Source organism: Varanus komodoensis, unplaced genomic scaffold (genome assembly GCF_004798865.1).
Source record: "Varanus komodoensis strain SLA01 unplaced genomic scaffold, ASM479886v1 scaffold20_1, whole genome shotgun sequence".
NCBI classification, from domain to species: domain Eukaryota; kingdom Metazoa; phylum Chordata; class Lepidosauria; order Squamata; family Varanidae; genus Varanus; species Varanus komodoensis.
This window is the reverse complement of record NW_025335587.1, coordinates 15,530,609-15,557,150: the sequence shown is the minus strand read 5'-3', so window position 1 is coordinate 15,557,150 and position 26,542 is coordinate 15,530,609. Positions and strand designations below refer to the sequence as shown.

Here is a 26,542-nt window from a genome sequence, read left to right as displayed (position 1 = left end):
AAATATCAGTGTGGGTTAAGCGTCGCTTCCTCAGTTGCCCCTACGGACAGGATCTGTTTGCTGCCATGAAACGAATATTGTAGGTGATGCAACCAGCAAGAGGTGGAGACCCACAATGTGTGTGACGCTCTACAAAGCTGAACAGACCTGTGCCCCAGCTGAGAAGTGATTCAAGGACGTAACAGAGGAAAGAGGGAAATTGAGACAGTAGAGGAAAACGTAGGATCAGGGCTGAAGAACCTGTAGCTGTCCAGATGAAGGTGGATTCTCGCCCCCAGCAGTCCCAGCCAGCATGGCCAGTAATGATGGGAGTTGTAGTCCAGCAAATGTGCCACTTGAACAACAGAAAGGGCTATGCCTGGTCTTTCCTTTTTAGCATCCCCTCCACCTTTCTTCAGTGGGTGCATATGGTGTTTGTGAGTGTACTTTCTGCGCCATTTATATTTTTTTAGACCTCTAAATTTGTCCCACCACACTAGCATCCACCAAGAACAATTTAAAAAGGAAACAATCCATCTCAAAAAACAGTAATTTATTTCCTTAAAAGTGTATTACAAGTGGGTGCTTTTTATTTGAACAAATGGGGGAAGCTGTGTGAACACAGACAGTCCGAGCGTTCAAGTTGGACTATAAATGCCTGCCCATTAAAAAGATGTTTATAAAATCCAAGAGGCAGTCCTGAAAAACCTGCTGATCAACCCTAATGCAAACCTCAGCTAAGTTGGTTCATTTTTGAATTGTCAAGGTGCTGGAATGCTTGGCGATTTCCCAGTTTGGTTGCTGCTGGTCCTGACTTTATTGCTCTACTTCTGGAAGATGAACTGGTCAATGAATTCATTCTGGTCCGCTTCTATCTTACAGAGTGTTTGATATTCGACCCGATACCTAGAGAAAGGAAAAAGCACATGATTAGCTGGCAATACCGAGTGAGCTTTGGGTGTTAATGCCTGGATTTGCAAAGAGAAGCAGGCTATCCAGCTGTGGGGAAAGCCGTGCTCGGCGCATGGAACAGCAGCAACCCAAAACAAGCCACCTCCTTCCTATTCTACTGCCTAAAAATACACATTAGACCCTTTTTATCCTGCTCTCGGCATTTATTTGGAATTTGCTGTTTTTAAATCTCATGCTGCTGTTTGCCTAAATTTTAAAAAGACTGCAAGGAAAGGAGCACAGGAGTCAAGCTGGATCTGATGGGGTGGAGCGAAGACACTCGCTTTGTGACGGACACATGGACCAGGTAGTTGGCATCAGGCAAATTCAGGTTCTGTCCCACCCACCCACCTTTCATCAGACACACACCGCAGGTGCTTTCAAGAGATTATCTGCTGAAATTGCTACACAACCATCTTTACCAGGCTTTGCTGCAAAGAAAGCTGGGGTGCCAAAACAGAGTGACAGTATTCCCAGTTTGACAGCCCTCGCTTAGGTTTCAACACCGAGAAGGAGGGGTAGCCGAATCACAGCGCATTCCTAAGCACACCTGCTCAGAAACAATCCCCGAGGATCCAAGCAGGTCCCGGCCTGCAAAGGCATCTCTTGCCACAGAGCTGTTAGCCTTGGGGGGCACCCCAAACCCCTCCCGACCTTTCCAGCTGCTTCTTCTTCTCAGCAATTAATTCCTGGAGCTGCTGCTGTTGCGCTTCTCTTTGCTTCGCTATTGACTTCAGCAAGTTGCGAGCACCGATGGCCTGTTCAAAGAGGATGAATTAGTTTGAAGCAAGCTGGGCACTGGATGACCAAGGCTGTTCCATTCTGAAACGTAGCAATAATTAATGACCCGAGTTTCCACGGATTCCTTAAGATTCTCAGTTTAATCTGCACATTTTGCAGAAGAAGAAAACCACTCCTAAAGGGGACAAAGAGTCTCTAAGCAACCATCTCAGAGGAGGAATTCTCTCTGATGTGAAAAAGGTGTTAAAAAACCAAACTACTTTGATAGGGTAGGACTTTGGGGCAGAAGTCCAGGACCCCATAGAACAGAGTGAGGAGCAGGGGCCTCAAAGAAGTTGATATCGCATGACCACAGGGGGACTCACAAATGCTGCAGCTAAAATATATTAACTTTTGAAAAGCATCCGCCAGCTGATTAACCAAAGACACCCATGTCGTTTAATTTTTAAGCTGTGTGTTTAAAATGCATGTCCTTCCCTCCAGGAGTGCTTTCACAGCAATCTGAAGAACAAATATAATAACCATACCAACAAAATAATCTGTAAAGTATATTAGAAAAACTACAATTCGTTAAAAAAGTAATCCATCTCTTGACTGCCCAAACTGCTATCTCAGCTTCTCATCCAAAGGGCTTTGCCGCAGCAATAGATCTGGGTCAGGGATGGGGGGCTGTGACTTTTTGCAGCCTTAAAATCATGAGCCGTGGAGAGTTTGAATACAAATCTCGTTGCCTTTCTGATTTTCAAACGCACCAAGGGAACCTCAGACTTTGAACAGGGCCACAGGAAAATAAAAATGAGACAAAACAAAGTGAACAACCGGTTCTCACTGACCAGCTAGCAGATATTAGACTCCTGCGTACAAGCACGGAACGCGCTGTTTGGAACTTTAGGAAGCCAAAATGGCGACCCTTGCACCGGGGGGTGGGGGGGATTTTTTGGTACCCATGCAACCCCTTAAAAGTGCAGAAAATCTTCAGGAGGGCGTCCCCCAAATCAGCCAGACGAGGACTAAGTCTCTCCAGCTGCCACAGAATGGACTGTCTGCTGCAAGGAGTTAAAAATGAAGATGGAGAGGGGAAATGGAATGAAGTGGCCAGGGGAAGGGCCTCGCTGACTGGCTGGAGTGGTCTATGCTTCAGCATCTTGGTGCAAATTGCACTAATTGCATACTTCTTTTGTCTCGTAAGGGCAGCTTGCCCAGTGGTATGAAAACTGAAAATAAGCTTCAAAAGGTGAGGTAAGACGGGCTACCTTGATCTTCTCATGCTCAGTTGTTTTTGCCAGCTGATCTACAAGCTCGATGTGGTTGTTCACTATTTTTTTAAATTCTGCAACTTCTGTACAGGAGGAACAAAAGAGCAACAAGAGAGGTTTATGCCCAACATCACTGGGAAAGAAACAAAACATTATCTTGAGCCAAGTGGAAAGTTCTCAGCATTTTTTGTTACTAATGCTGGTACAGTCCCCTAACCATTTTCTCTAGCATTAAGAATACACCAGTATGTTTCATTTTGTTGTGGTTAGACTGGCTTGAAACCTCAATCCAGCCACCATCATCTCTCTATCTCGCTTTCTTTCTGTTTCTCAGCCTGGCCTACCTCACAGGGTTCTTGTGAGGATAAAACAGAAAAACCATGGGGAAGCCGTGTCTGTCACCTGGAGCTCTTCGGAGAGAGGCGGCTATCACTGTTGACTAATAACTGAATAATAAGGGGGGTGTTCCGATGATACCATAAGGAAAACCCATGGTTAGCTGTGATGTATGCAACCCAGATATTTTGGCCAACAAAGCCCATGCGCCGTGAGCTGCAGCTAATGAGAAAGTGGAAGCACCACCTCCCTACACCTGAGGAGGGGGAACTCACCCGGCATCCTTCCCATCACAACAAAACATCGTTCCGCTATTTATAACCATCCCAAGCTTGCTCCACAAGTGGACAATTCGACCCCTGTGCGTGGTCCAGTTCCACCTGGGATAGTGGATGGCAAGGCAGCCATGTTGTGACCTAAATCCTGAGGCAGGACGAGGTGGACTGGCCATGACCAAGGAGATTAAGAACAGCCTGTGTCCATCCCGCCACTGTCCTGTCCTGTCACGGGCCATTTCGCATGCCTGGTAAGTTTGCTCACACCCGTCTGGGCTCAGCCAAGAACAAGGTCCTCTCTCAGTGCAGCAACTACATTAGCGAAGTGTGAACCGGCCCCCTGGCCCAACCTGAAGGTGCGTGGTGGAGAGAACTTACTGTCTACAAATATTTTGCATTCCTCTTTCAACTCGACCGTTTGCTGAGACACCTCTGGGTCCAAAACTCTCAGTTTGTTCAGCTCGTCGAAGTGGAGACTCGCCTCTGCCAGGATGTCTTTGGCCATCACGAGTTCTTCTCAGACTCCTGGGCAAAATAATTCAGCATGAGACGCACCAAACCCTAATTTAAAGAATAGAAGGAGGAAGGGGAAAAGAACAGAATCCTCTTCCCACAGCTCAAGGTTCCCATGAACAGGGCATGCCTCCTCCCAGCTGTCTTTATTCCACAGCAACTGGCCCTCTACAGATATACAATGCCAGTACAAGGAGGATCTAAAACTTGTGTATGGCTAGTGAGTCCTGCAAAGGGCCAAGATCAGCCCCAAGGCTGACCTAACCCATTATCCTGACAAACCAGGGGCCTCCCGATGGGGGTCCCCACTTGGCGGTGAGGTTCACCAGGGGAATATGCCTCAGCCAGTCCCAGACTGTCAGCTGCACCTACCTTGCTGGGGTGTTGTGAGATTAAGCTGGAGGGGGTGAGTTATGGAAACTGGCTTGAGCTTGCAAGAAAGAAGGCAGGCTACAAACATAATCCACGACTAAGGGGGACTCCCATCTTCCCCATTAGCCATGGTGATGGGGATGATGGGTGCAGTAGTCCGGGACGTCTACCGGCCAGAAAGTCGCCGACCCTCACGCCCAAGGCACAACTCCGTGCCGCCCCGGGGTGCCCCTGATGTGCTGGACTACAGTGCCTATCATGCTGGCCATGCTGCCTGGGGATGATGGGAGTCGTCGCGCAGGGCGTCGAGAAGGTGCCCGCTTGCGGAAAGACGCTCCGCACAGGCGTCCTGGCGACGAGCCCACTCCCCGCGGCCCCTCAGCCTGCCCGGCTTACCTGTCCCGCTCTCCGCCCGCCGCCTCCGAGGGCGCCCGCAGCTGCCACGGCGACGGCGGCAGGAGGCCCCGCCCACTGGGGGGGACGTGCGGTTGTCACGTGGGAGGGCGGGCGGCGCGTTGCGTCATGGGAACTGCAGTTCTGGGGGGAGAATCCGTGGTTGCGGGCGGGGGCGAAGGGCAAGCGACGTCTCCGGGTTCCTTGCAGGGAAAACAGCCGGAGACGGCCGATTAGGGTGGCAATACTGTTATTACATTTATAACCCGCTTTTCTTCCTCTCGCAAGGCTCCCCTTTTCATGCGATGCTCGCAACAACGCTGTGAGGTCGGTAGGCTGCGAGGCCGTGAGTGGCACGAGTCAGCTCGCGTGCTTCCTGGGCACAGAACCCGGATCTCCCGAGTCCCAGTGCACTAGGCTCCTCTGGTTCTCCAGTGTGGATACAAAGTAGAGCATGCATTTTATTTATTGCAGTGATTTCCTGCTTTGCCCCCCTTGCACCGAACCAAAGTGGCTTTCAAGGGTCTCTTCATTGCAGTCCCACAACGACGCTATGAGGTAGGCTAGGCTTGCAAGTCCATGACTGGCCAGTACTCTTCCTGGCAGAGAGGGCACTACAGAACGCGAGGCTAGTTACTGCCCCAACACAGAGTCTGAGCTTTTGCTTCTCGGGGACCAAGCGGGTTGTGCTCGCTCTTAGGCTGCTCGGCTGATTAAAGCGCTCGATAGTTCTGGCCTCAGCACTTCTGCCTAGGGGAAGCCCGGGAGGCCCGCGTTGCATGCAGGGAAATGTAGTTCTGGCGGCGCGTGGTCGCGTATGCCTGCGGACGCCGGCGCGCGCTGCATGCCGGGAACGCTGGGTCGAGACGCGTCGTGGGAAAGGCCTGCCTGCCTGCTGGAGCTCCGCCCTTCGGGCGGGCTTGCGAAGCGTCGGGTGGGTACGCCGGCTCGCCTGGGAGCAGCCTTGGCTCAGCTGTGCGTCCGCTGCCAGTGGGAGATTTCGCGGCACGAGGCGGCGGCCTAGTGTGGCAGTAGCGGCGCTGCTCTTGGAAACGGGTGAGTAAACAGGCGGGTGTCGGCCGCTCAAATAACGAGGCGGGAGGGCCCGCTGGGGAGTGGGCTTGATTTTGCGTTTCGAGGGGCAGAGGCGGCGAAAGAGGCGGCGCGGGAGGCGGGAAAAATGGCTGCGGGCAGATTGGCTGGTGGGTCGGTCAGAAGTGGGTCGAGGTCATGCAAACATGTTTGGGCGAAGGTCCTATTGCCCCCTTCCCTTCCTGGGATAAGGCTTCTTTAACAGCAGTGCTAGGCGGAAGTTCCACAGATGTGGCTCTAAGTCCTGCATGGCGGGGGACATAAAGGGGGAAAGCTGGTCTTGTTGAATGTATGCCAACAGCTAAACAACCCCCCCCCCCCCAATGTTGGAATGTGTGTCAACAGCTAAAAAACAAATACTCGGTGAGTGCCAGGTAAATCTGGGAGGTAATAAGGAGAAATCCCACCTGGGATGCTTTTAGCTCCAGCCTGAATGATGCACCCTTTGATTTCATTTTCTTTTACTGGGTTTCAAAACCTGTGGAGGGAGAGAGTTTATGCCACACCGCTTTTGCCAGGGCAGCCCACAACAGTTACACCTGTTGAATTTCTGCATGCTCCTTAAAAGCCTTTGAGAGTCAAGTAATATGTGTGTATGTTTGCTGGAGGGGAGTGTGGGAGAGAAGTGTGACATCCCCCCACACACACACACAGAGCTAAGTGCTTTCCTGTGCTAGGCAGAAATCCCACAGGTGAACTTTCCTCCAGTGTACTGATGGAGGAGGGTAGTATCGGTTGAATTTTTGCCTGCTATTACATACAATCAACTAGGAGCTTCCTCCTGTCCCCAGGCAGAGGGGAAAACCATGACCATCTAGAGCAGAGGAAGTAACTGAAGTGGGAAAAAGTAGCATTTTATGGACTGGGTGAAATGTATCAGCGCTGATTTATAATTGTGAATAAGCATGAGGGAGGGCAGAGGAGATAAGAGGAACGTGCGACGCCTCAGCTGGCAGGACAGCAAATGTCCTTGAGGGGAAGGAAATAAGCATTTATCAGATTTCTTGCTTATTTGTGCATCATGTGCCTGAAGGATCCATGTGGCTTCGATTTGTGCTTGCCGGTGGTTTAGGGTTATGGGTGCTTGTGAATGGCTTTGTACATCCTTGGAGAAAGAATGTGTGAAGGCAGTGGAGTCATGAGATATTTGTCATATTGTGCGTGAGGGTGAACATGGACTAAAAAAAAAAAAAAGGAAAACCCAGGCAGGGAGAGTAGCAGAGCTTATGCAGCTAATTGATGGAGGGGAGATCTTGGCATGCCAAGGGGAAACCTGAGATTTGCAGATGTACCGCAGAAATAAATAAAAAGAAGGATGCTTAATGAGGGGTACCCAAGAACGAAGGATGATATTTGGGAAAGAAACATGGAGCACAGGATGTTGAGTGGAATGCCGCGCATGGAGGGAATAGCTATCTGTATCCCCGGAAAAGAGCATTACCCCTGGAAGTGAAGAAGCTTCCCATTTCTGTTAATTTGTTCCCAAGGTTTATATCCTAGCTTCCAACCTTTATAGGCGTTCCCAGGACAGCTGGCAATTAAAATCAAAGTTGAAACATAAACACTAGAAGGCACATGACAATGTGAAATAGCAGCAAATGTTGCAAATTAACATAGGAGTGAAGAACAGAAAGTAACTAGTAACAGCTCCAGGAGGTCTTTAAACCCTGGAATATCCAAAGCAAAACTAGAAGCGCTCAAACCCTAGGCACTGAAATGCCATTGGGTAATACTTTGTATTTATTTATTGTATTCGTGTGCTGCCCTGTGGCCTGGGAGCTCTGGGCGGTTCACAAAAAACAACAACGTAAAGTAAAACAGTAACATGTGAAACCACAAAAACTCAACTAACATAAGGTGTGAAACAGGAGGGTAAAACAAACAACAATAAAACCAGCAGTGAAGAGCAAATAGTTATAAAATCAAGTACTAAGCAACAAATTTGTAGGGCGAATGGAGGTCATGCCAGCTCCATAAGATGCACTGAAGTCTTAGGGATCAAAGGACAGCAGTGTCTCTATGTCTCTCTCTTCACCCTCTTGGATCTCAGCTGACCCACATCAGAGACAGTAAGAAGGTAGATCTCCTGATGTTTGGCACTCCAGCTCCCAGAAGCTCCTGCCAGTACAGCACATGGTCAGGGATGCTGGGAGCTGAAGTCCGGGGTATTTAGGCATCGGCGTGCTACCCATCCCAGGGATCTTACAGATCTTCTTTCAGCCCAGCTTCATGTCAGAGAAGCTGGTCACACGGCACATTCCAGTGGTGAGCAGGGCCGAAAACAGAATGGGTGGCACCAAAAGCACCCGCCTGTTTTAGTGTGCTGCTCTTACTACCAGTGAGTAAGCCTTAGGAGAGGCACGCCAGCCTTTGAGGATGGAGCTGAGGTCACACAAAAGCCAGGAAATCAGGGGAAGGCGGTGTGGCCTTCTCCGAACTCCCAGAGGCCTGGATTTGGCCCCGAGACTTGATCTTTTGCAACACGGGCCTGTTTAGGGCATTACTAGCAGTCGTTTGCTTTTTTCCCCTATTGCGAGCACCACACGGTGGCTCCTCTAGCTCTCCTCCATTTTATCCCTTTAACAGCCACCCGTTCAGGTGGGTTAGATGAGAGCAGGCGACAGGCTCGGAGACACCCAGGGAGCTTTGTGGCCAAGCGGAGACGAGAGAACCTGGCTCTCCCAAGTCCCCGTCCCGTACTCCCACCACCAAGCCACTCTGGTTCCTACAGTGCAGCTTCCCCCACATGGGCTCCTGGCCGTTGTGCCGGACTACAGCCAGCAGGGCCGTGCCTGTGTGGGTAGCCTTGGATCAGTTGTGAAGTCTGTGTGTGGGTGCAACAGAGACACGTGCGTGCCGCAAAGCCGGCCCTCCGCTTCTCTCATGCCTGTTTTCGGACAGCAAGCCTGTTGGTGTGGCCATCAGGCGAGCTTGCTGAGCTGCACAGTCCAAGCAGCAAGGTCTAGGAGGATGACGGCATCGGCTCCATGGGAGGAGAGCCAGTCAGGCCTGGTCTTGGGTGGAGAAGCATGAAATATTTGGCTGCTTGCTTCTCCCAGGCAGTGTTCTGGCTGAGCCCCTGCTTGATGCAGGGCATTGAGAGCCTCTCCAACAAGTTGGTAGCCTGGCATCTGCTTGAAGACCCCCAGGAAGCTCCTTCTGGCCACAGATCTGCCGTTTGTCCTGTCTTTCTACAGCCAAACATTTCCAGGGGGACTTTCAGAGCTCAAGAATAAGGCAGCTTCTGCTTTCAGGCTTATGATGTGAAAGACACATCACAGAAGGAAAAGGGAGCAGGAGGGAAGAGGAAAAACACAGGCCCCGCTTTTATACAAGTCAAAGCTTTTAGAAGTGTTCTTTCAGACAGGGAAGGCTGAAGCAGGCTTGTGGCTCCCGTTCCTGCTTGGACTGATCTATAGGGCGCGTTTGGTCTCACCCCTTATACCATGAGTCATGGGGCGCAGCTTCTCTGTGGCCCTGGGCCCTGCGTGAATCGTTTGCCGCAGATATCCAGGCTTTTCAGAGGTGGGTTATCTCCACATTCCCACACGATCGGGCATTTCCACAGTGGCCCTTGGCTTGGCACACCCCTTCCTGACTTCTGGCAGTGGCCTGTGGTTCTGCTGGAAATAGTGGCTTGCTAAGCCGTCGGGCCTTTCCAGGCATATGTTCCGACAGAACAGAAATGCACCGACGAAGGGCCTGCAGCGGAAATGCTCCCATTGTGTGTGACGCTCTGAGTCAGGCGGTCACGTCATTCTATAGAGCTGGGAGTTCCTGCCGCTGTTCTCTGGACTTCACTCTCCTCGGGATGGTGGTTTTGCCTTCTGGCAGCCAGTGCTGCTCTGCTGTTCCAGCTTGGAAAACCCAGGTAGCTGTGCTCCAGTCCGCCCCCCCCCCCCTTGGCCTTTCCAGTACAACTGCAGTGTTTAATCCATTAACTTAGTCCCTCTAAAAATAGGTCTGGCCGGGCATGATATTTTCCCAACCTGAATTTTCCAAATTTTCCAAACCGCCAGTGCCATTTTAGGAGAGACACTCCATCTTGTTTCAAGTGGAGGTGGGGATGCCTCTCCCAAGAGGCTGGGCTGAATGGAAAAAGAAACCTGGGTAAGGAGATGGTTCCCTGTCCAAGGGTGCGCATGACGTGGGCACTCTGGAAGTGGCTGGACTGCAGCGCTCCGTTCCTGACCTTTGCTTGGCCTCAAGGGAGACGGAGAGTGGCGACAGGCGGGGCAGCGTGGATTCCCCAGTCGTGTTCTAACCCCTTCAGCAAGGAGGCTCAGCTAGGAGCTGGGATTATGGCCCATTGCCTGGGTACGGCAGCTCTCTGGATTCTTGGCGTCTTGCTTGTGTCACTGCCGCAGGAAGGGACCCCTTCACTGACTGCCTGACTGACTGGCGCTCTCTCTCTCTCTCTCTCGTGTCCGGCATTTCCAGTCCCTCACCGCCTTCCCCTCATCCGCTCGGTGAGCCCGCAGCTTCTCCCCAACCACGGCGGAGTCGGTCAAGCCCACCCTCTGCAGAGTTGTCATCTACTTGCAGAAGGAGATGTCGGGGGACACCTGCCTGGAGCCCCTCTGCCTCGGCCCCGGAGCCAAGCCCAAGAGCTGCCCCTTCAGGGCGGCTGGCAACAAGTACGTGCGACTCAACGTGGGCGGCTCCTTGTACTACACCACAGTGCAGGTCTTGACGCGGCACGACACCATGCTCAAGGCCATGTTCAGCGGCCGGATGGAGGTGCTTTCGGACAAGGAAGGTGAGGGCAGGCCCGGCCAAGGGCATGTGCTCCTTTATTTCTCTGTGCTATTCTCATCCCGCTCTCCAGCCAAGCGAGGCAGCTTACCAAGATGACTAATAAAGACAGCCCCTGTTTTTAGCCGTGCATCCAAATGGCATGACACGCAAGGAAAAGCGATCAGGAGGGAAGAGGAAACGAGCAAATGCTTAACGCAGGGGTTTGTGAGGATCGCGGGGGAGACAAGCCGCGGCTGCTCATTTGGGCTGCTCACATCCTAGTCTGTGCATCTCTCAGCATCAGCCTTCCTCCCACCAACCACAAGTCCCGTCATTCCCAGCTCGTGACTGGGAGGGAACCAGGTTGGGAGGAAGGCTCCTCTCAAGGAGAGCTGTTGCCTCCCTCCCTCTTTTGGCCTGGAGGAAACCAGCACTTGCTCCCACAGTGAGCAGGCGAATCTGGGCGATGGAGCCCAGGCGTTGCGTGGAGAGGGCTCTGGGTCGGAGGGGACGTGGGCGGCCCACCCGCGTGTACGCAGCGGCCCCTCCCGCTGCAGCCCTCTGTCCTCTCTTCCTCCTCAAGGCTGGATCCTCATCGACCGTTGTGGGAAGCATTTCGGGGCCGTCCTAAACTACCTGAGGGACAATGTGGTCACCCTGCCGAAGAACCGGCAGGAGATCAAAGAGCTGATGGCCGAAGCCAAATATTACCTCATCCAGGGACTGGTGGATCTCTGCCAGACCGCGCTGCAGGTAAGGCCTGGGAGCGCGTGGGGCCGAAGAATCGGAGGTGCGCCTGAAGGGCATCTAGCTCAACCCCACCCAGCGCAGGCAGCAGCCTCTGCCCTGGTGAATGCCCCCCCGCCTCCCCGCTTCTGCTTTAGTAGCTCCTGTCCCTTTAAGTCAGCTCTTCCTGTTAAGGATGTTGCTCCTTCCCAGCCAACTCCGGTCTCGCTTCCCTTCGCACATCCGGTGAATGGTGCATGGGGGGGACGTGAACGAATGAATATCCCTGAAAGATTGATTAGCCGTCTCTCCCCGAGTCCTTCAAGCTCCGGCTTTGAAGATGGAGCTTCCAGAGTCCAGCACGGTGTAGCTTCCCAGCTGGGTCTCGACTGCCGTGGTGTCCCTCCCACTTGAATGGCTAGAGAGGGGGGTGTTGGATCTCCCTCAGCCCATGTGCCTTTGCGATGCTCTTGCGCAGGACAAGAAGGACTCCTTCAGAGCCGTCTGCAGCATCCCCGTCATCACGTCCCCCAAAGAAGAGGAGCGGCTCATAGAGTCTGCAATGAAGGTGGGTGCTTTCTGGACTTGGGCGCCTCATCAAAATCTGTCGCAGCCAGGCCTGGGGCTGGGGGCTGGGGGCTTTGACTGCCCCCCGTGGGTGGGGGGTACAGCACACCTGGCAGAAGGCCCTGCTCCCTTTTAAGCTCGGGGTGTTCTCTGTGCCCTCAGGCACTTGGGTTGTAGCTGAACCCCCGAGCTGCATGGACCCTTTGGGTCTCTGCAGGGTCCCCACTGAGGGTGGGAAACTCATTTTCTGCCTAGGGTCACATCTCTTGGGGGGGGGACTTGTTAGCAGAGGGCACGGCTGGAGCCAAGCATGAGTCTAGGAGCCTGTTGAGGGAGACAGACACGCTGCTCTTCCCAGAGGTCTGGACTTGTGGAGTTGTTCTGAGGCCCAGCTTGCCGGCTGCAGCTTACCCGTCCCGTGCTGGAGAGGTCTGGCCTTGGCCACAGCCTGTTTGGCCTCTTGCGACTGACCTGATTTGGGGGTGCCTTGGGAAAGTGTTCATAAATGCCAGCTTGTCCAGAATGCTGCAGCCAGACTGTTCACCGAGCAGAGCCCTCCCCTGTTCCATCCACTTCCAAATGGCAGGGAAGCCTTCCATGGTTTGGGACCAGCCAACCCAAAAGGCCTTCCTCTTCCTCTGCTCTCTGAATTTCCCACCTTTGACCTGGAGCTGGTTCGATGGGCAGTGGAATACTCTTCCCCGAAACTGACGCTTCCCCTTTTCTCCTCCTTCCAGCCTGTGGTGAAGCTGCTCTACAACCGAAGTAACAACAAATACTCCTACACGAGGTAACGCCCCCTGCCTTCCGGGTGCAAGTCAGCCCCGGCAGAGCCCTGCCGGCTTGGGCCAAAAGCCGTTCATGGCAAGCACCTTTGGCTCCCCTGCTGGCCAACCAGCCACTTTGGACAAGCCCACCGCCGGCAGCCCACCCCCGTCTGCGTTCCCAGGCTGCTGGTGCGCAGACACAGTCCGTGTCTGGCAGGGGGTCTCCTCCCTCTTTTGCATCCCCCCCTTCCTGCTCACCCCCTCCCACCACTCCAACTGGGAAAAGCAGCTTGGTGCCAGTGCCCAGAGGGGTCTCTGGAGGGCCCTCCCCGGCCCGTGTCCCCCAGCAGGGCTGTGGCCCGCACGGTTGGAGGGCCGGGATTGAGGAAGGCTGGAATTGGCGGCTTAGGACTCGAACACTGAGGTGCAGCCCTAGCTGGCTTTTGCCTGTGCGGATCTGGGCTGCATTTGCTCACCTCATTCCCCCCCCCCGCCCCAACTTTTTAAAATCCCGAACTTGCTGATTGCACTTTGTAAGGTGAGGGAATTGCTTTGAGGCTCCAAAAGGGTCAGTGTGGCCTAGTGGTCAGACTCCCTGGGGGACCAGTCCCTGCCTCTCTGCCCAGCTGACCCTGTAGCTGGCCTCTTTGGAGGTGCCGGGCTCCCCATTGTGAGCGGCAGCAAACAGGGTGGCAGGAGAAGAGCAGAGGGCGGCAGCCGTGGGTTGCCAGGGAGAACATAACCCAGCCCAAACCAGGACGGGCAGCTCGCTGCTGGGCCTGAAAAGCCATGTGAGAGATGGCAGTTGGTCAGTTTAAATTTGCACACGCATGCAGCTCTTTCTGGAAAGAAAACATGACTGGTTTGCTTTTAGGTTGTTGTTATTACTGCTATCAAAACATCTAAAGTACCTGTAGTTTTCTAAGTGCTGTATAGGTACTGAACGGTACGACAGTCCTGGCCAGGCTTATGCATGCAGTGCAAAAGGAAAAAGGAATGGGGAGGGTAGAGGAAAGCACAGCGGCCCCTTCTTTGGCATGTGCAGGGGGCTGAGGTGGTCTCCCCCGGCTGTGTGATTCCTCCCCGGAGCCTGGAGGAGCAGCCTCTCAGCGCCCCTGGCCGAGCCGAGCCCTGTGTGTGCCTTGCTGCTGCCGTGCTGTCCCGGAGCAAAGTCCAGTGGAAGGGAGGTCTTCCTCGTGCTTTCGTCCCCCCTGGAATTAGGTCGCTGAAAAGGAACGGCTGGGAGGCAGGGCAGGAGTGGCTTGCGTGGGAGTTTTGTTCCTGTTCCTAGCTGTGCGGTCCTTCGAAGCACCCTGTCACTTATTTCTTAGTGTACATCCACCAGCCGTGCCACATGGGAGTCCAGAGGAAAGCCCACAGATGTATTTGTTTATTTCATTTTTTAATCTCCCACCCTTTACAGTGTCTCAGGGCGGTTTACAGTTTTCACAACTATCCTGTGGTCGAATAAACTTTAAATTGATGCATGTTGCCAAAACAATCTGTGTTTACTGGTCTACTCCATGTCTGTATCAATACACTAGGCATCCTTCTCTTTCTCGATTTAACTCTCATTCATATATTATTTTTATCAACAATTGGTGATCGAAGTACAATACAATCTAGGCACCAAATCAGTCTTTCTGGGGGCCAGCTCCAGTCTAAGTGACTAAGTTTCAAGTCACTAAACACTACCGTCAATGTTGAGGAGGTCAACAGACCCCCAGTCCACGTTCCCGTATCCAGTGATAAATCCCATGAAGCCAAAGTCTTCCCAGAGAGCCCTCCCTTGACTCTCTGCTCAGTTGTGAATCTCTCCGGACAACCTTGAGGCAAGTCGCCCTCTTGGCCAAGTCTTTCTGCTAGGAAGCACCCACGGCCTGGGCCTTGAGCAAATCGGAGACTGAACAGTGGAAAACTAAAATGCGCTTCTCTGCTCTGCTCCCATGATTTCAGCAACTCCGACGACAATTTATTGAAGAACATAGAACTGTTTGACAAGCTGTCCCTCCGCTTCAATGGAAGGGTGCTATTCATCAAAGATGTAATTGGGGACGAGATCTGCTGCTGGTCCTTCTACGGCCAGAACCGGAAACTGGCTGAAGTCTGCTGCACATCCATCGTTTATGCCACAGAGAAGAAGCAAACCAAGGTATCCCGACTTCGCTGTTTTGCTTTTTAGCACTGACCTCATGTCTGGGCAGATTTCAGTGGTTGCAAGTTGAGCTCCGTCAAGGAAAGAGAAGGGCCCACTCCTCTGCCTGCCTGGCTGGGGCATGCTGGGGGTTGTAGGCCTCGTCTCCCATCTAAGCCTGCACAAGACCAGGCCTTCGATAGCTTCTGCGTCTGGGGACCTGGTGGAGTGCAGTGGGGGAAGCTGAAGTGTAGCAGAACCGGAGTCGGAGAGGCTGAGGAAAAGAAGCAGAGCCATCGGGGAGGAGAGGAGAGGTCAGAGCAAAGACTGACTTTGTCCAGCCTTCTCCTTTGCTCAGATGCTTCAGGGAGGCTCCCAAGGAGGGTGCGAAGGCAGCGGTGCTGTTGCGGGAAAGCCACACCGGTGCCTGTGAGCTTAGGAGCTGGGCCCAAGAGCTGGCCTGCTTAATCTAGACTCAACAAAGGCTCCGCTGCCTGAGGAAGCCTAAGCCAAGCATTCTGCCACCCGCTGCCGTGACCCTTGCAGGGTGCCAGAATAAAGCTCAGGGATGTTTTTGAAAGAACCCACAGTCTTCCGCCGTGGGCTTCGATTTAGCATTGCATGTTGGGCTCCTCTTTGCATAATTCACCTGCGAGTTACAGGGCAGGTGCAAGGAGCTGGGAATTCCACCGAGCTGCTGCTCCCTGGCACTGTAGCAAGAAAGCCAGGAGCAGGAGGTGCAACAGCTCCTGCAGGAGGTCTTTGGGAGGTGGAGAGGGGAATCGTTCCCTGTGGCGTACAGGCCAGCAAGCAAGAGCTGCACGGAGACAGGCGCCCCCCTGGCGTGCAGACACACACGCTTCCTCCTCTCTCCAGGTGGAATTTCCCGAAGCCCGCATCTATGAGGAGACGCTGAACGTCTTGCTGTACGAGACCCCCCGGGTGCCCGACAACTCCCTGCTGGAGGCGACAAGCCGGAACCGGAGCCAGGCTTCCCGGGGCGAGGAAGAGGACAGCAGCTTTGAGCTGCGCGACCGGGTCCGGCGCATCCACGTGAAGCGCTACAGCACCTACGATGACCGGCAGATGGGCCACTAGGGGCCCCCGCGGAGCCGCTCGGGGGGCCCACCTTCCACACGGGCATTTCGCTGGCCTCGGTGGGCCTTATGCAAGCGGAAGGCAGGGGCTAAAGGCGGGTTTGACTTTGATTGCTGCCGGGCTGCGGCGCTACGTGATCGCAGGAGGCCTGCCTCCCCCCACCCCAAGTGCCAGCCCAAAGCAACCTGGCTGGTTTTAAACAATCTCTTTGTGTGTTGCTGTTTTAGTTCATGTCTCTTCTGGAAGCTCCCAGGCAGCTTTTTATGCCTCAGGAGAGGCAACAAATTGCCGTTCCTTGTTCAGATTTGAGAGCAGCTCTCGCCCAGGAACCTTCTTGGTTAGACAGACTCAGACTCTGCTTAGCGGACTCTAGTTTTTCCTTGAAGCTTTCAAATCCAGATGCTGAGGACGAGGACGAGGCCGCTTCTGCCGATCAAACACTACAGTCTGCAGCCCTGTCCCCCCTTTGCCTCTGTCCTTGTGCTTTTCCTCCCGCAAGGTGCAATATGATCCCATGTCATCCAGACCCAAAGCTGGGAGAACTTTGAATACCAGCTAAATATTTGTAGCTTGAATCTGGGGAAGAACTTACAAATGGAGACAGGCCCCTACAGAGCATCTCCTCTGCTCCCCAGTTCCAACTGACGTGCATCTAAGGGGACTGTCACCCCCTGGATCTTTTCATGCAGCCGGTTGAGGACATGAATGCTTCTGGGCTTGTGAGCAGCCATGCAGCCATCCAGTATAAGCTGCTATCCCAGGCTGTTGGGCTTTGCCACGTTAGCTTAAGGCAGGATGCGGAGAAGTACAGAGTAAAGGAGAGTGAGTAAACTCCTGAAGGGGGGAACTGCCCCGTCAGCCCCCAGCCAAAGTGCGCTAATTTCTCGGGCTTTTAAAGGAACTCAGAGCACTGGCCTGCAATGGATTACTGTAGAGCTAGATTTTGGCGATGGTGGGGTGGATGTTTTGGGATTGCCTTTGACCTCATGCAGAATTGCTCAGAGCACCCCGAGAGCTCTCCAGAGCAAGAATCCGCCAGTGTCTACAGCCTGGCTCCCACAAAGTTGCGCTGGTAACCAAATGCAGCAAAACTCGATGCTGCCCCTCCACACTCTCTCCCCCCCGCCCGGCCATGCAACAGCCGGGGTATGCAGTACATGAGCATTTAATTGGGGCCCAAGGTGTTGGTGGTGTGGACAGCTGGGCATCGTCCTGTTTAGGAAAGGGCGGTCTGGTCGATGCTGCATTGGCATCCTGTATCCCCGGGGGTTCTGTCTCTGCTTGTTTTGGCTGGCAGCCTTTCCGACGAGGGCCTCTGGCCTGCCCCCTCACTTGGCCGTCCTGACCTCGCGCACTGCTCTGGTCGGCGGCCCTGAGGATTCCTGGTCATTGGCCATGTCGGCGGCGGTGCATCTGGCTGGGAAAGGCTCCCGAAAAAGGAAAGGGCCGCTTTATTCCCGGCATAGGTGCATTTTGGGGGGAAATGCTCCCTCTAGCGTCTGGCTTGGTGAACAGAACCGTGTGAATCAGGCTTCACACTATACGCTCTTTCCGCTCTTGTAGGCTGATTGTGCGTCGTGGGTTGCACAAGCTCGGTTTTCGGCAAGCAGTTCCAGGTATGCAGAGGTGGGACTCAGCCTAGCCAGGCTGTTGATTGGGCCCTCTCAGCATGGGGGAACCAATTGCAGGGCAGGGAGGTGCCTGCTGATCTTGAGCTGAAAGGTGAAGGCTTCCTCCCTCGCCATGGTTCTAAAATAGAGCCTCCCTATTCCGGAGCAGTGCATCTGACAGTGCTCGGTGCTGGCTGTTGCTTCCCAGGTGCCCCAAGGTTCATGGCTTGTCCACTGGAGGAGCACAAGATGCTCACTCGGATGGTTCACTCTGATCCAGCTACATCTCTGATGTGGGCCAGGTTGAGAAGAAAACGGGACAGTTTTATAAGAGGGGGGCCTCACTTTTTGTGAACAAACCAGGAGCGGATGACGCAATGATGGCAAGAGAAAGGGAGCAAACCAGGGTGCTTCCTTGCCTGTTCCTTCCAGGAACTGTTGCTCTTTTATTCCTGGCTGTATAAGCAAATGGCCTCTGCACAAGCTTTCTCCCCTTTCATGGGTCTAGTCCTCATTGAGGTGGTTGAGCAGCCCCAGGACTTGGGCATCCTGAAGTGGGCTCTAAGTGGAATGCTTCGTCATGGCCGGCACATCCCTTGCAGCTGAAACCCTGGCAGTTCAAGGAGAAGGCATGGCCAGAAACCTTTTGAGAGGCTAGGATTTGATGTGCACTGTGCAGTCTTTCCTCTCTGACTTCATGGCGCGCCGCAAGTGCTGCCCATCCCATGGTATCAAACCACCTGAAACGTCTGGATTTCTAAGAAGTGCATTACAGTTGTCAGTGCTGTTGCAAAGCAAATGACCGTAAATAAGGCAGCTGAGTTCCAGCGTTGGCTGGGCTGCCAGTTGTAAAAGTTGGGAAAAGACCCTATTCCAGCAAGCCTTGCCTTTAGGGCTGGTGAGGTTGTAGATACCCACCCACCCCCTTTTGTCCTGGAGTGGTTACCCCGCCCTGGTCTGAAGAACGGAAACTCGGGTTTGCGCCTTCCCAGCTGGGGCAGAAGCGTTGCGATGGCCGCTGTGGGCGTTGGGGTGGACTCCCTGCAGTGGAGTTTACGAGAACGTTCCCGTCCCATCCCACTGAATGCTCTGCTGTTATCCGTGTCCATTGGTGTCACGTAGATCCTGTTCGTTCCAAGGATGTGGTTACGGAAACTGTTCTCGGAAGAAAACATCCAGTGCGGCCTCTTCCTTCACCATCTCCGCCACGGCCTAGGAACATAATCCCCAGATAACCGAGCGGCTCAAACGCATTCTGCAGAAAACGGCCAGCGGAGCGAATGCCAACCTAGCCGACTCGAAGCCAAGTTAGAGGAGGAAAAATCGGGGTCGGGGGAAGGTACTTAGGGGTGTCTCATACATAGCGGCCAAAAATGCACTAGGGGGAAGAGAGAGGGAAACCTCACTCCTCATCCCCCAGCCATTTGTGAAAGCCACCCCTTCCGATTGCCTTGCAGTCCTTGGCTCTGTGGGTCCTTGCCACGAAAGGAACATCCATCCCAGGAGGTGGTGGCGGGAGCCAAAAATATAGGGGGAAAGTCAGGAGAGGAAGTCCTGGCTTGGAGGTGGCTAAGCAAAGCAGCTGCCCTCTGCCTCCAAGAGCAATTAGCATTTGGGGTCTCCTCCTAGTGAAGGAGCAGTGCCCAGTTTGTGCTCCCTGTTGCGACAAGGCCTCAGTGTGTCTCCTTGTGAGGTGTGGGGCAGGGAGAGCGGGTTCCCCAGTGTGCTTCCATTCCTGAAGCCAAAGAATGACCCCGGCAGAGTTTGGAGTCACGGGAGGCAGCCTCCCTTGGCCACAGGGGCTGCTTGTATTCGTTTGGGCCACTCGGCGGTCTCCCATCGCCCGCACTGGCTTGCTTCCATTGAGTTTTGTACTTCGGCAATTGAGATTGTGACTTCCGTATGTACCTGGCACAGAACAAATAAAACAGTTCCATAGCAAGCGGAGCCAGTTTCTGAAATCTGTGTGAATTAGACCACCATGCAAATAATTTTCACATGTGCGAAGCAGCAAGAAGCTCCTGAAAACTCTGTTTCCCAAAACCGCCGGAAGCAGAGCCTTGAAAGCCGCCCTGGAGGCGGGCCTAGGTGGGAGAGCAAAGAGACACAGTTGTTTGTTGTACTTGTGCAAAGTGGCTTGATTTTCTTAAAAATCAAACCCCCGATTCTAGAAATGCTGAAGGTCTTGCTAGATTCTCTGCTTGTGTTCGGAACCTTGTGATTCTCATATACACTGAATGCCTGTCCCTACTGGGAGAGCCCAACCCTTCACAGGTCTCGCCCATCTGCTTATGGCGATGGTTTCACTGCCTTGACGTTGCTACGGCTTCTGCCGCTTCTTTTAAAGCAGCTGTTGTAACGGTGCAATATAAAATTCTGCCTTTGCACAGAATTATAGGTGGTCAGCATTTAAAAGTGCTTCCAACAGATGTGCTTTTCACCTTTACGAAAGATCATAACATGGAGTGGCTTCTGACTATCTATTTGCATGTGTGCTCCCCCCCCCCCCCGCACCCCCGGCTGCCTTTGCATCATATCATTTGTGAACAACAGTACCAAAATAGAGCTTGAAATGCATCAGGCTGAATGCAGTCTTTTGCTTACTCATAGTTCAGAAGGTATTGGGTTTTTTTCTTTCTCAGAAGTGTCTCCTGCAGCGTGGAGGGAAGAACATCTCCAAATCGCCTCTTCCTAGGAAAACGGCGTAGATCTTAAGTGGAGTTTGTGTGAGAGACACAGTCTATAATCACTTACCTAGAAGATAGTTCAGAGTCCATCTGCCTCCTGTCGGTCAACCTAGACTTGTTCAGCAGCACTTGTACAAACGTCTGAAGCATGTGAAATTCTGATTATCTGCTTTCTTTCACTTTTGTAAGATCTGGAACTTGGCCAATTGAAAGCTGACTATACAGAGATCTTCCAGATCACCTAAACAGATCTGATGCTCTAAATTCTGCAGAGGAGTTGCTGGCAGATCGCCACAAGCTCATACCTCTTGTGAATCAAACAGGAGTTTGCAGAACTTTCAGTCCCATCCCATCTTTGATCTTGGTTCCAGTTCAGGGACTTGTTCCGACGTAATAGCCTTTTCTCCCTTTCATATTCGAATCATGGAATAGAAAAGGATCTTTAAGGGTCACCTAGTCCATCCCTCCAGTGATGCAGGAAATCTATTGCAGAATCCCCCAAAAGGAAAAGTGTCTTGCCTCTTCCCAAAATAGTCAGTTCCATTTTTGAATGGCTTGTCCTGTCAGGAAGATCTTCCCAATGTGCCATGGAAACCATCTGTGGAAGCGTAACAGGGCGGATTTGGCCTCCATACCAAAGCTTCTGCCCCTCTTGCATAACAAATACATTTTCACAGCTTTCCTCAATAAAAGTCCTGAGGGCCATTGGTGTTTGTATGCAGTATATTACAAGACCTTTTCTGGGAGTGGGGGTGGGGGGATAGCAAAGCAACCACTGTGATGGGAACATAGGATGAACGTGTGTCATTTGGGCAGAAGAAACTCTCCTTGCTCTGTCCCAGTTCTGGAACCCATACTATGAGCCCTGTCCCAGGTCTGTGTGTGGCTTGTTCAAATGAGCGTGGGACGTGCAATCAAACCAACAGCTGTTTGCAACATGGCGTGTTCCTCGTCGTACTCTTGCAGTCCCTCTCCCTTCTGTCTTCCTCATCGGCCCGGTTCAGCCAGCGTTCGACGGCCACCGAACTTCCTCAGTCTTCCTCAGGCTCTTTTGGGATTCTCTGCTTTGAGGGATTTTTTTTAATAAAAACAAAACCCGATGCACACCGTGTGCACAGACGTCACTGATGTGATTGCATAAGCAACAGCACATAAAAAAATAGAGTGCTTTAATTCCCTTTATGAGGCTTACTGGTAGAAGACCAACCGGTAAAATTTACTCTGTTTTGACAGGTGAGGTGTTGGGTTGGATCCAAACTTGTTCTTACTGAGATTCATGAAGCTCAGCTGGTCCCATTGACTTCACTGGATCTATTCAGTAGAACCAACCCTCTGAATGTTTTTTTTTTAATCATCTGCTTATTTTGCGTCCTCTGCTGTGTTTTCTCTGCTGTGTAAACCTGAGGGCAGGGCCTGGCATCCTTTAACTGTTTGAAGGGTGCGATTCAAATCGAGCTTTTAAAAAGTGCTTCCAGGACTGATGTTAGCTCAGGCCTCGTGGGTGGGCAGTCCTGTGGCCTTCCAGGTTTTGTTTTGGCCTGCAGCTCCCATCAGGTGTAGCCAACCTGATCAATGGCAGAGGATGACAGGAACTGAGGGCCAGGATGTTTGGAGGTCTGCAGGTTGCTCACCCCCTGCAGGAAGCTCTAGATTCTAAGAATGTGTCCTGTGTTCTCATGAGGATTGAGCTTTTCGTGGCGAAAGGAGTGTGTTGCCGGAGGATTCCCATCATCTTACAGATTTTTCCAGGCCTTGTTCCCCATCAAGGAGCTTGCAATCCAAACAGCCCAGCCTGGTGGGAGCTTTTTCTTCCACAGTGTGATAAACACTGAGCCAAAACCAGGATGTTTAACCTTCACCCTGACATTTAAGTTTTGACGCTGAGACATTTATCAGTCAGTAACATTCTGTTCTGGCATTTTTAAACATCTCCTTGTCCTGGAAAGCTAGTGATAAAGTAGGAGGAAATAACCATTGACTGGTATCTGGACTTCAGTGAACCAAGGGTGATGGCTCTGAATGTTGCTAGAAAAGGCAGTGCCTTTTTCTTTGAAAATAACTTGAGGATAAGTCGACTTAATATAGTCGGAGCTTGGGTTGGTTGATTTGGTCATACAAACTGGAACTCTGTTCCAAAGGAGGTGATGGGAGGGTTTAGGTGAGCAGTGAAATGTCTTTATTATATGTGGTTTTTGACAGTTTTTAATAAATAGTTTTTACTTTGTTCCTGGTTGACGTTAAGAATTGAATCTTAGTCCCGCATGCATACTGAAATAGCCCTCTCTCCCTGCTTTTGTCCTATGCTATTCAAAAGTAATGCTTGCTGATCGGAACCATTTTCAGAACATTTTTACATTAGCTTGTTGCAGCACAAACCAGTCTTGTGGCACCTGAAAGAGGAACAACTCTTTCAGAAAGCCTGCCCTCCAACTCTATCACTGACTTCAAAGTCTTTAATTAAAGAATTAAACTCTATTGCCAGAGGAGTCAATCAAGATAACAGATTTTTCTGCCCTGTGTCTTAATAGCTAATGGCAAGAAGCTTCCGTTACCCACAACACTTGGACCAGAATTTTCCACTGTTAATTGTCACTCTCCTGTAAAAAGTTAAATTCCAGATTGATTCCTTGTCTTGAGGCACCCAAAGATTAATATCTTTGTTGGGGGATAAATTGCTGAGGACTGACGCTCTCTTCGTCAGTTGCATGAGTTGCTATCCTCAATACAGATGCATACAGTTGGCCGAAACAAGTGCAAGCATACGTCCATGATTGTTGTTATATAATCCAATGTATGGCTGTGAAAGCTGGACCATAAGGAAGGCTGAGCGCCAAAGAATTGAAGCCTTTGAATTGTGGTGCTGGAGGAGACTCCTGCGAGTCCCTTGGACAGCAAGGCAATCAACCGGTCAGTCCTAGAGGAGATCGACCCTGACTGCTCTTTAGAAGGCCAGATCCTGAAGATGAAACTCAAATACTTTGGCCACCTAATGAGAAGGAAGGACTCCCTGGAGAAGACTCTGATGCTGGGAACAATAGAGGGCAAAAGAAGAAGGGGACGGCAGAGGATGAGGTGGCTGGATGGGGTCACTGAAGCAGTCGGCATGAGCTTAGGTGGACTCCGGGGGAAGGTGGGGGACAGGAAGGCCTGGAGGAATGTTGTCCATGGGGTTGCGATGGGTCGGACACGACTTCGCGACTAACAACAACAATCCACAGTTGTATTATGTAAAGTTTATAAAGAAGTGCAACATCTGGGCCGTTCACAACAGCTAGAACATGTCTTATGAAATGATCTTCTCAGCTGTTTAATACTAATTTAATACCTGTAGCAGCAGACAAAGCTATGGTCTGAAAGAAACAGAATCGGAATTATTGGTACATCCCAGAACAACCTCAAAAACCGTTTTTTTAAAGCCAGTGCATTTTCCACAAGCCCCATAAAAGGGAGGTTGCAGGTTTGTTCTTGCTTTGAAGATCATTACTGTTTCAGAAAGCAATTCTTATCTGCCTTTTTTAGTTAATGATACTTTAGTAAATAATTCTAATTAGTAAATATTTGGCTATTTTTGGAGGCAACGCATGGAAGGAAGCTTGAAGTCTGTTTGCTTGCTGCCTCTTCAGTGCTTCTCCCTGTCAGCTAGCAAAAATGTTTTTGGCAGAGAAAGAAGTGTCAAAATGCTTCTTCAAAGATTCCAAGTTCCCTGGTTTGTTTTCAAGCTGTAAAGAAAGTTTCTGGCAAACAGATGGCCCAGGCAGCCTTGGCAAGAGAGGAGGTTGTCCCAGCCGCAGACAAAAGAAGCTGCATCGGATTTTCATAAAGGACAGGCATGGAGCAAGGGAATCCTGCAGGCCGTGTGCCATTTGGCACTATGAATGCCTACTTCCTACGGCAATGGAACTGCTACGTACGGGAAAGAATTTCCCAGGAATCTCCTAATTTTGTGTTTTAAATCTTTAGGAAACAAAGGGTTGAGTAGAGAAGCCAGGACTGCCCTGTTTCCTGCCTTTAGCAAAACACCCCCTCAACTATTTATTTATTTTATTATTATTTATTAAAACATGTTTATGCCGCCCCATTCGCCGAAGCCTCGGGGCAGCTTACAACACTAAGCTAAAATAATTATAATATAAATCAAAAATATAAATATTAAATTAAAAATACAAAAGTACAGTATAAAATAAGCCGTTGCAAGACCAGCGAGGCCAATTGAGTGCAAGAAGAGCTCCTCTCTGCATTGCAAGCGGCCCTTAGGAACACGAGGGACACAGATTGAAAGCATATCGCACGCACCTGTGTTTTGTCAATTTCGCTCGGGCGGAAAATGGTTGCCATAGCTACCAACCCGCATCACCTGAGCTCCCATCCAATATTCCCACCTTTGTCTCTGACACAGACCTCTGTGCATTAAGGCCAAGTTTCTACATATGGTATATCCTGGTAGGAATGGGGCGATGAGAGTCATTCTGACTTTGGTTCCAACTTCCCTGAGCTTCGAATCAAACGGAAATAAGATTCCATCCCGTTCTAAAGAAGCATCACTTAATTTCTCTGCAGTTGTTTCTTCCCAGCTTTGCTTGTCCGGAAGGGATATAGGCAAGTCATTAAAGTATTAAACATCAGTACAGTTTCTGGATTAACAGGGGGGGACCCACAGAAATTGCATAAACTTAGGGCCACCCCCTTGCTGAAATAAATCTTAAATGGATTCACTGTGCAAGTTTCAGTCAATGAAATTCATGTAGCTTTGCATAGGGTGGGAAGCATCTTTGTTTTTAGGTAATGTTGGCATTTGGCATAGCTGGGTTCATCCCCAACCAAACACATTATTTCTGCTCTGGTATCCTGACTCTGGCTGCCTCCTGCCAGCTCCTTCTGGGACTTCCAGACAGTATATACGGGCAGATAAGCTAATTCGCTAGTCCATGGGCTTCCGCAGAGATGAACCATCATCGGTTCTTTCTGATCTGTCACCCTACAGCAAACGTTTCCAGCTCTTTCAGAACTGGTGGTGGAATATGCTGCTGTCACCCTTTTTTTTCCTCTGCCCTCCTCATCTGGTTTTCCTTTTCTGCCAGATTGGAAATGGGTACCCAGGGGCTTCTAATGGGTGCTTTTCACTGGTCTTGCAGCCTTTTCAGCACAATAAAGCGGCTGTAGGTGATGGATACTGTGTGCGAAGTCTAGGAGTGGGACTTGATCTTTGGGACTTGAAATTCCATCAGCCCCAGCCAGCACAGCCCAAAGGTCAGGAATCCTGGGAGGGGCAACCCAGGAGGGGAGCAGCTTGGGAAAGGGTTCTTTGGGTCAACTCCTTGCTTGACATCCTTGATGGGAGAGCCGAACGCTCCCCGAAGGAAGGTTTTGTCTTAAAGATGCTTCCGCTAATGGCCAACCAAAATGTACCTGCCCGTGTCCCCTCGGTCTCCTCCTGCCACTCGGTTGTGAGGGTTGCCGGGTGATCTTGCACGGTCCATCTCTGCAGGGTTGCTGTGAAGGAACGCAAGGGAGGCCCACGGGGCCCACCGGAAGAACTGGGACTGTTTCACCTTGAGAAGAGAAGGCAAGGCTTTCCCCTGTCCTGTGATGTTTGCTGTTCCGCCATTTTAATGTTGCAAACCTCCTTGAGGTTCTTTTAGAAGGCATGGCGGTGTAGCGAGGTTTTCAATAAGCAAGCAGGGCTGCCAGGCAGAGGAGGGCCCGCGACTCCTCTCCCTCATCCGGGAGGGCAGGGCAGGGCAGGGAACAGCGGGCTCGGGGCCAAACCCCCGCTGCATCGCAGGCAGGACCGTGCAGCCCGTGACCTGTGGAGCTGGCGGGCTCTGCCACCCTGGCGGTGCTACAAGATGCGGCCGGACAGCCCTCCGTCGGGGATGCTGGGCCTTGGGGTCCTGACTCCGGCAGGGGGGAGGACCCCCCCACCGCTTTGGGGGCTCGTCCCTGTGATTCTGCTGCGAGAGACGAGCCCGAGCGCTCGGCGGGGCGGTGCGGAGGGGGGAGCGCCGGCTAGCCGCGAAAGCAGCGCCGCCCCGAAAAGCACTCTGTCCATGCTCGGGAGCCCCCGCCCGCAGCAGGGCCCTGCCCGCTCACGGCCCCGCGCCTCCCGGCACGAGCGCGCATTGTTGCCCCACAATCCCCCCCCACACCCGCCCGGGAGGCGGCCCGGCCCGCGTGACGTCAGCGCGGGGGCGGCGCGAGGCGGGCTGCGCGCGCGGCTGGCGGGGCGCCCTCGCGCGTGCGAGTCCCGGGCAGCGCGCGCGGCCTCTCCGGGGCCAATAATGCACCCCGCGGGCACGCGCCGAGCCGCG

General features: G+C 52.2%; 2 protein-coding genes across 6 annotated transcripts; one reads left to right on the top strand and one right to left on the bottom strand.

The window, feature by feature from the left end:
- Window positions 1-517: 517 nt before the first annotated feature.
- Window positions 518-4,894, bottom strand: IFT20 (intraflagellar transport 20). 3 transcript variants are annotated; one of them, XR_006414744.1, is made up of 5 exons: window positions 4,820-4,894; window positions 3,917-4,063; window positions 2,925-3,010; window positions 1,481-1,688; window positions 518-885 (listed from the first exon to the last, which is right to left on the bottom strand). XR_006414744.1 is itself a non-coding variant. In XM_044430230.1 (5 exons), exons 2-5 carry the CDS (start codon window positions 4,041-4,043, stop codon window positions 804-806), a joined length of 399 nt encoding a protein of 132 aa, XP_044286165.1. In that variant the 5' UTR covers window positions 4,044-4,063; window positions 4,820-4,894; the 3' UTR covers window positions 518-803. The 3 variants fall into 3 exon arrangements, 2 of the variants coding, with proteins under 2 accessions (XP_044286165.1, XP_044286164.1); XM_044430230.1 differs by having other exon boundaries at window positions 1,585-1,688; XM_044430229.1 differs by having other exon boundaries at window positions 1,585-1,688; window positions 3,917-4,099; window positions 4,820-4,883.
- An 819-nt stretch (window positions 4,895-5,713) lies between these two features.
- On the top strand, window positions 5,714-25,746 carry TNFAIP1 (TNF alpha induced protein 1). 3 transcript variants are annotated; one of them, XR_006414743.1, is made up of 8 exons: window positions 5,714-5,872; window positions 10,349-10,667; window positions 11,229-11,398; window positions 11,850-11,939; window positions 12,676-12,728; window positions 14,662-14,857; window positions 15,716-15,996; window positions 25,733-25,746. XR_006414743.1 is itself a non-coding variant. In XM_044430226.1 (7 exons), exons 2-7 carry the CDS (start codon window positions 10,460-10,462, stop codon window positions 15,935-15,937), a joined length of 939 nt encoding a protein of 312 aa, XP_044286161.1. In that variant the 5' UTR covers window positions 5,714-5,872; window positions 10,349-10,459; the 3' UTR covers window positions 15,938-19,489. The 3 variants fall into 3 exon arrangements, 2 of the variants coding, with proteins under 2 accessions (XP_044286161.1, XP_044286162.1); XM_044430226.1 differs by lacking the exon at window positions 25,733-25,746 and having other exon boundaries at window positions 15,716-19,489; XM_044430227.1 differs by lacking the exons at window positions 5,714-5,872; window positions 25,733-25,746 and adding an exon at window positions 9,712-9,779 and having other exon boundaries at window positions 15,716-19,489.
- Window positions 25,747-26,542: the final 796 nt, after the last annotated feature.